General features: G+C 38.3%; 1 protein-coding gene across 1 annotated transcript; it reads left to right on the top strand.

Moving 5' to 3' along the window:
- On the top strand, positions 1-5,323 carry LOC100701717 (vitelline membrane outer layer protein 1 homolog). The gene is made up of 4 exons (XM_005472858.2): positions 1-325; positions 1,254-1,366; positions 3,923-4,226; positions 5,250-5,323. The coding sequence occupies exons 1-4, from the start codon at positions 113-115 to the stop codon at positions 5,250-5,252; spliced, it is 633 nt and encodes a 210-aa protein (XP_005472915.1). The 5' UTR covers positions 1-112; the 3' UTR covers positions 5,253-5,323.
- The last annotated feature ends 2,101 nt before the right edge of the window (positions 5,324-7,424 follow it).

The raw sequence follows: 7,424 nt of genomic DNA, 5'->3' as shown, positions 1-7,424 counted from the left end.
ACAAGTGGTGTATTTCAGAATCAACAGGGAAGCTATAAGAGCTTTGAGCCCGAGGCCCCTTTCACTTGTTAGTTGGCCTTTCAGAGTGAAACACAGACTCACTGCTGTCAATATGACAAGTCTGCTCGCCGTTGTGGCCGTGCTGGCTGTGCTGTCCGCTGGGTTCTGTGAGGAGCAGAAGAACTTCTTGCAGCGAGCTGGAGTGGCTTTCAACAGCAGGCAGTATAAATCTCTGCTTACTGTGAGCAACGGAGAGAGGTTTGGAACCTGGACCTGGCCAGAGATGTGCCCAGAGAATTTCTTTGCAGTTGGATTCAGTGTCAGGGTAAAACAGCGTCTCTCAAAAATGCTATAAACTTTACTTTGATTAAAAATGCATCTACTGCCACTGATAAGACAAACGAATGCCTTATCTGATGGTTTTACACTTCCAGCAATTTCACATTTGACTTATTTTTCCAACCCAGTAATACTAAATATTAAATAAAAATACACAAAACCAAAAACACCCCACCCAAAAAAAACCTGAAAAAAAAAGCTCATAATTTTTTTTCTCGTGAAGATCAGGATATCGTAGCCATTGTTATACTTTTGGTACATGTTGTTTTTTACACTTCAGCAGCTTTTTGGTTTTTGTCTCATCATTTTTAAAAGGAATTGAGGAATTGATTTTACTTCCATGCTTCAATGTATGATACTTTATTTATTTTAGATGTTTGTTTTCTAGGTTATTGCTCATCTTTCTTTTGCTGTTCCTCTTTCTGGTTTATTCACATGTTTGCTTGATTGACTCTTGATGAGCCTTTAGTTTATTGTCTTTATTTTATCAGAAGAAGTGAAAAAAAAAAGATCTTATTTTGAGGTTAAGAGGAGAACTGTTTTCAGAACTTGAAATAAATAAACTTGAATCAGTTTGTAATTGAAACTAAAATTTTGGTTCACAGATCATATTTACCATAAATTTAATTGTTCATCCTCTCCATACTGGCCTGATGATTTCTTCATCGCATGGTTCTAGTGCAGAAGATGAAAGCTTAAATCTTTTTTGTGCATTAAACAGCATGCAGTGTAGATACTGGATTTCTCTCGCTGCTTCAGATACTCTGCAAAGATGAAAGTGGAACCTGAAAGTGTTGTGTAACCTGACCTGAACTTTTATCCTCAGTTTATCAGCTGCTTTACCGAGAAGCAGATAACAAACCGGACTGATGAAAATCGTTTCTGCTTCTGGGAACTGTCCTCTGTTTTCTCAGGTGGAGTCTAACCAGTACGGGGGTGATGACACTGCTCTGAATGGGATCCGCCTTGTCTGCGCAAAAGATGGAAACCGCAACTTCCTGTACACCATTGAGTCCCACACTGGCTAGTAAGCAGTCATTAGGTGCACTAATATCCAATCAGTCTTAATATTTGCCTGAATTATTTATTCATGCATTAAATCTCAGTTATAAGCCATGAACTAGAATTTGGGTTGCCAGATTATGAAATTTGGAGGTCTTTTAGTCTAGGTTAGGTGTAACATATGTAAAAGCATTTTTAAAAGAATTAATTTTCCTCCATTGTGTACCTGGTATACAAGTTTATTTATATATTAACCTAAACTGTATTGCTACAAAGGCTACATATTTCAATTCAGGTCTCAAATAATAAAAAATACCTCAAAATAAAGAAAGACACAATACAATACACAATAAAGATTAAATGTGCAAAATTAATAGACACAAATTAATTTACAAAGGTAGAACATATTTGAGGATTTTACAAAAGAAAAATACAGTGAAATGAAATAGATTTGTATTGTAATGTATTAAACAGAACAACATTTTTTAGATTATTTTATGAATAATGGTTATGGTATGGTTATTTTTCAAGCATCACAGAAAAACAAAACCCTCCACAAACTCTCTGCAAACAGATGGGCAACAAAACAACATGTTAAACACAAAATGTGAGTAACTTATGAGATAATAGTAATAATCATAACAATAATAATAAACATGACATTGTAATCTGTAGCGAGAATAGGGAGCAGGTGTAACAGTGAAGCTACAAGGAGTAGATACAGAGTTTAAATACCTGGGGTCATCCATCCAAAGCAACAGGCAATGCACAAGAGAGGTGAAGAAGAGAGTGCGGGCAGGGTGGAGAGGGTGGAGACGACTGTCAGGGCTGATTTGTGACAGAAGGAGAGCAGCAAGAGTGAAACAGAAGGTTTAAAGATGGTAGTGAGACCTGCTGTGATCTATGGTTTGGAGATGGTGGCACTAACAGAAAGTCAGGAGGTGGAGCTGGAAGTGGCAGAGTTGAAGATTTCTACTGGGAGTGATGAGGATGGACAAGATTATAAGTGAGAACATCAGCGAGACAGCTCAGATCAAGCAGTTTGGAGACAGAGTTAGAAAGGTGACGCTGAGATGGTTTGGACTCGTGATGAGGAGGGATAGTGGATATACTGAGCAAAACGTGATGAATTTGGAGCTGCCGGGCAGGAGGAAATGAGGAAGGCCTCAGAGAAGATTCATGGATGCACTGAGAGAGGACATGCAGAAATGGTTGGTGTTGCAGTGGAGGATGCTAAGGTGAGATAGAGGGATATATATCTCTAACTTGAGGACAGACTGAATGTCTTTCCATGTGAAAGTGTACAGGAAACCAGTTTTACCAAAGTTAATGCATACGTAGAATATCTGTTGAACCAGATTGAAATGAGAGATGAAATACAAGGTAGTTTGAAAGCTTCAGAAGCAGATCTCCATTAATAAATAACATGAAAGGGCTCTTTCTTCTTAAGTGTAGGGGAGTCTTTCCAAACTTTGCATACAGAGAATAATGAACAGTGGATGTGAAAAGGTGTGATGCACTGTGATAGACAAGGGTTCACTGCTGTTCAGTGTTCAGGGAGAAGTGTAACAGTACAGAGTATTTTCATAATCTAAGTCAGACAGACAGATTTATGGGTGAAACAATACAGACAGCCTTGAATTCTATTTAAATAGACTTGTTTGATTTTAATTTTAGAGCCAGATAGTTTAAATGAACTAAGGTATTTGTACAGCAAAAATAATAAGGGTAAAGGGTAAGGCATTTAAGGCTAAAACTGCGTGATAGAAGGAGTGAAGAGAAGAGGTGAAGAATATGCAAATGGTCAAATCTGCATTCAAAATAAATTGTTATTAAGGAGTGCTGATCAAAGAGTGTTGAAAGCAGACTGAAGGTGCTGGCTGACATGTTTTTCATGTATTTTTTATGTTCTGGTCCCTGTTATATTTGTTATTTTGTTGTCTTTATTGGTCTTTTTAGTTTCTCATGAGTGTACGCCACTCATTCCTTTCATTTCCTTGTCCATTTACAATTTGTGCCTTCTGCATTTAGTTTTTCCCCTGAACTTCCTGAACAAGTCACACATGGATACAACTGTGTGATCAGCAAAAACAAACATAAAAATGATATTTAAGTATTCCATAGTCATTTATGTAGAAAAATAAACTGCAGTAGATCAAGCATAAATCCGTGTGGTCATATTTCTGATGGCATTGATTGTTTGAGGATCTCATTTAACCTGTCTCACAACAGATGTATTACCATTATTAGGTAGGTACAGCTAATAAATACTTAATGTGTCTTATTGGAAAGTGGCCTCATTTGTACAAGTTTTATTTCAGGCGGTTTAATCAAAATGTTGAGGTTGGAGCTAATTTCTAATGGTCTGTGTAATATTCTGGAATTTTTATGGTTCAAAGTGCTTCCTTTCAACAGGTACTTTGGAAGCAGCAGGATGCTGGAGGCTAATAGTTTTGTACTACGTTCAAAGAGGAAATTAAAGCATTGCCTCTGCCACAATCATAAATATGTTTGGGATGTTTAAATGTCAAGCTTATTTTCCTCCCCTTCATTTTCCCTTATTTAATCTGTTCCTGCCCAGCTTCGGTGACTGGTCCCAGCTTCAGTACTGCCCGAGCGGAGTGCTAACCTCTTTCCAGATTCGTGTGGAACCCCATCAGGGTCTGTTTGGTGATGACACGGCCGTCAACAACATCAGGTTCCGCTGCAGCAGTAACCCAACGCTGGAGGGACCCAGCATGGGATGGGGAGAGTATGGCCACTGGAGTCAGGAATGCCCTGATGGAGGGATCTGTGGCATCGAGACCAAGATGGAAGAATACCAGTATGGCCTGGACGACTCCACCCTGAATGATGTGCGTTTCCACTGCTGTGCATCTCAGCAGGTAAGATGAAGGTTAAATTGTTAGACTACAAATATTTGGTGAAGCACACATTGTGAAGATTTACATGAATGTGTGTGTTTTAGATGATCTGTGGAAGAGAGAACAATTTTATTCCAGACATGTTACCAAATCAAAATGGTAAAATGTTAACCTTGACTCTAACCTACAGCCATAATATCAGCTCCATGAAATCTGGAGCAACTAAATTGCAAAAAGCTGCAAAAAAAGCTCTTTTAGACGATGCCTTTGCAACAACAAACAGAGAACATGACTGTATCCCAGAACACTACACATGTGGTATTTCGAGTGTTTTTAAAATCACAGCCAGCTGAGTGACTCTGCCTCAGGATTTCTAATTAGCTTAAGAGCTTTTGATGATCGTATGAAATTTTCTCCAGATGTTTCTGTATGATGGAGATGGAGGTTTGACTACTTGAGGAACTTTACCGCCAGATGTTCACATGTTTGGAAACATTCTGATATATTTCACAAGTCAGTATTAGTGAGAAAAAAATGTAACACGTTTCAGCACATTGTCTTGTTTACATTGCTAACTTGCCACTGTTACTCGCTGAAATCTACCTGATTTTAGCCATTCTTTGTACCGTATGTTCTGAAAGACAATAGAGGTGAATTATTCAGTAGAAGTTGGCTGAAATGTCAGCTGGTTTTATCAACGGTGATTAGAGTTTAGCCTTTTTGTTTGGCTTAAACCAGCTGGTTATGGCACATGGCTGCTGTGCCTGTGAGTCTGGTTCTGTTGGAGGAATCTTCCTGTTAAAAGGTAGTTTTTTTCTCTACATTGTCTCCAAGTGCTTGCTCATAACGAAACTTTAAATTTCTCCGTATGTACAAAGTCCTTCACAACTGAATAGTCAAATTAGTTATTGCTACAAAAGTTGTCAGAGATTTAGAGCAAAGTGATGAAGCTAGAAGTAAAATATGTAAATGTCACATAACTGGTCGTGTATACAAAATGTTGCTGTTGCTTTATAAATGTATGATTCATATTTTTTTCCACAGTGACTGCCAGCTGAGAAGCTCAGTCCAACGTCTAAAACTCAAAGAAGACGAATAATAAAAAAGCTCATCTGAAATGTGACGTTCCCTGTGATGTTTTTCCAGGACCTGCAATGTCTCATGTTTTTTTCATTTGTCAAAAACATAGCCGAGTGTCACCTTCAACATCAAAAACAAAACGATTAAGAAGCTCTGCCTCAGATCAAGCCCTCATTTGAAGATCCACCATGTCATCCCCTCATCAGCACGAGAACGGCATGTTTTCATATCCTGTCAAGTGAACCAATGAGTTCACAGTAAAGTCATAACAAGCATGAGCCGCTGACACAGCCATTTCCTAGAATTCCTACTGGAACTAAGGTAATTAAGAAATGACAAGAGAGGGGGTATTAATTAATTTACTGTTTAAGGCCTGACAAAGGTTGATAAGACACCGATTGGCACACACAGAGGTAATTTTGCTAATTAATCGGTGAGCAGTTAATCTGGTAACACAGAGTGCGTATGGAGGGTTGGGGAGGGAAGTCGAGGACGTTATCAAACTCAGAGGTAATGGTTTTCAGAACATTTTGCAAGTCAAGGAAAAGCGATTACAGCCTCTCACGTAGGCTTCATCTACATAGTGCCTCTTGGTTGTGATAATTAATACTGCGGTGCTGACCTCATATCTAAGTTCAAAGTGTACTTACTGGAGTCTGATGCTCAAGTGCACTTGTTGGTATCCTCAGAAAAACAGAGATGCTGACTTTGACAGGAGGAGGGGTCACATGGCATATAGTTGTGTTTAAAGTAAAAATACATCTCATCCATCATTTGCATTTTCCCTTAAATGTCTAAAAAGTAAAGGGAAATGATATATATGAGCACAGATGGCCTAAGGTGCAAAGGTCTGTCTATAACATCTTTCTTGTGAAAGTCATTATAAACTCGGCTATATGCAGCCAAACTCAGTTAAAAAACAATAAAGTGATAGAGTTAATGGAGTAGACTAGAGATATGAATATTCTAAGGGCACCAGCAACACAAGGTGGATTTTTAGGGAAATGAGTGCAATAATCCAAAACCCCCAAAACTTTTAAATTACCCTACTGATCATTTCCCAAGTCACTGTTTGGATAAAGCTTAAAAACTGCTTCTACATTTACAATAGGTACTCCAGCCTGAGCAATCACTGAGTCATCACACTGAATATAAAACTAAAGACGGTATAAAAGATAGACCCTGAATCTGATCTGGGAAGTTAGCATTTTGGTCTTTTCTAGCAAGAAGCTACTATAAAAGGGATAAGTTATCAGCTACACAGACACACATATTGGCCACTGACTAGAATTTTACTCAGCAAAAATAAAGCATAAACTTCTTAGATGGTCTGTGCAACATTGAGTCATAATGTAAATCAGATGATCCATTAAAAATGCTTCAAAAAGCACTAACACAGTGGAGATGTTCTGTGTACTGGCTTGAAGTAGTTCTAAAAAATATTCACTCTCTTCAGAGTTATTCTGAAGGAGTAAATGATCCATAGAGGCTCAAAGTGTTTTTTATTTTTGTGTGTGTGTGTAAAAATGTTTTTAAAGCAGTAAAGTTGAACATTTTAACATAGGACTCTCTGGGAATTGACTCGCTTTGGAGTCAGTCTCAAATGCCTCCTGGAGGACCTGCAGTTTTTGGCAATCACACATCGGCTTTTATGGCTACGGATGTTGCCACTTGGGCAAAACATCACAGGTAGGTTTGAGCAAAGATTTCAGTTTGGGTTGAAAGAGTCGACCTTCATTGTTATTGTTATTAAAATAAAGTAAAAAATAAAGTTATGCAACTTTAAAAGGAAAAAAGAAACCGCCTTTAAGTGCTTGATTTTGAAGTCCTTTCAAATATTTGACGTTTAAATTTAGGGTACACCATAATTTTAATCTTTCCTTTTGCATGATTGTCGACAGAGTCCGGTGAGAATATTGTCCAAAGTTGTTCTCTCTCACATGTAGTGGAAATACTGAGTATTTTTCATATAAGTGTGCTCCATGGATAGAGTCTGCAGGAGGCAGCACAAAAGCTCTATTCTCACATAGCTTCAACTGGACACCACACAGACTTTGTAGCAGGGAGCTGGCAGGTTTAATCTCCATTCTCACTCAATCAGGTGTTCACATTCTGACATGCACCTCTGCTGGGTAATCT

Source organism: Oreochromis niloticus, linkage group LG11, assembly GCF_001858045.2.
Source record: "Oreochromis niloticus isolate F11D_XX linkage group LG11, O_niloticus_UMD_NMBU, whole genome shotgun sequence".
NCBI lineage: Eukaryota > Metazoa > Chordata > Actinopteri > Cichliformes > Cichlidae > Oreochromis > Oreochromis niloticus.
Note: the sequence above shows the minus strand (reverse complement) of the source record. Positions and strands in the feature narration are given on the sequence as shown.

Coding starts and splice junctions, on each gene's coding strand:
- LOC100701717 (XM_005472858.2), top strand. CDS start 113: ATGACAAGTCTGCTCGCCGTTGTGGCCGTGCTGGCTGTGCTGTCCGCT. Junction 326..1,253: donor CAGTTGGATTCAGTGTCAGG/GTAAAACAGCGT, acceptor CTGTTTTCTCAG/GTGGAGTCTAACCAGTACGG. Junction 1,367..3,922: donor ATTGAGTCCCACACTGGCTA/GTAAGCAGTCAT, acceptor GTTCCTGCCCAG/CTTCGGTGACTGGTCCCAGC.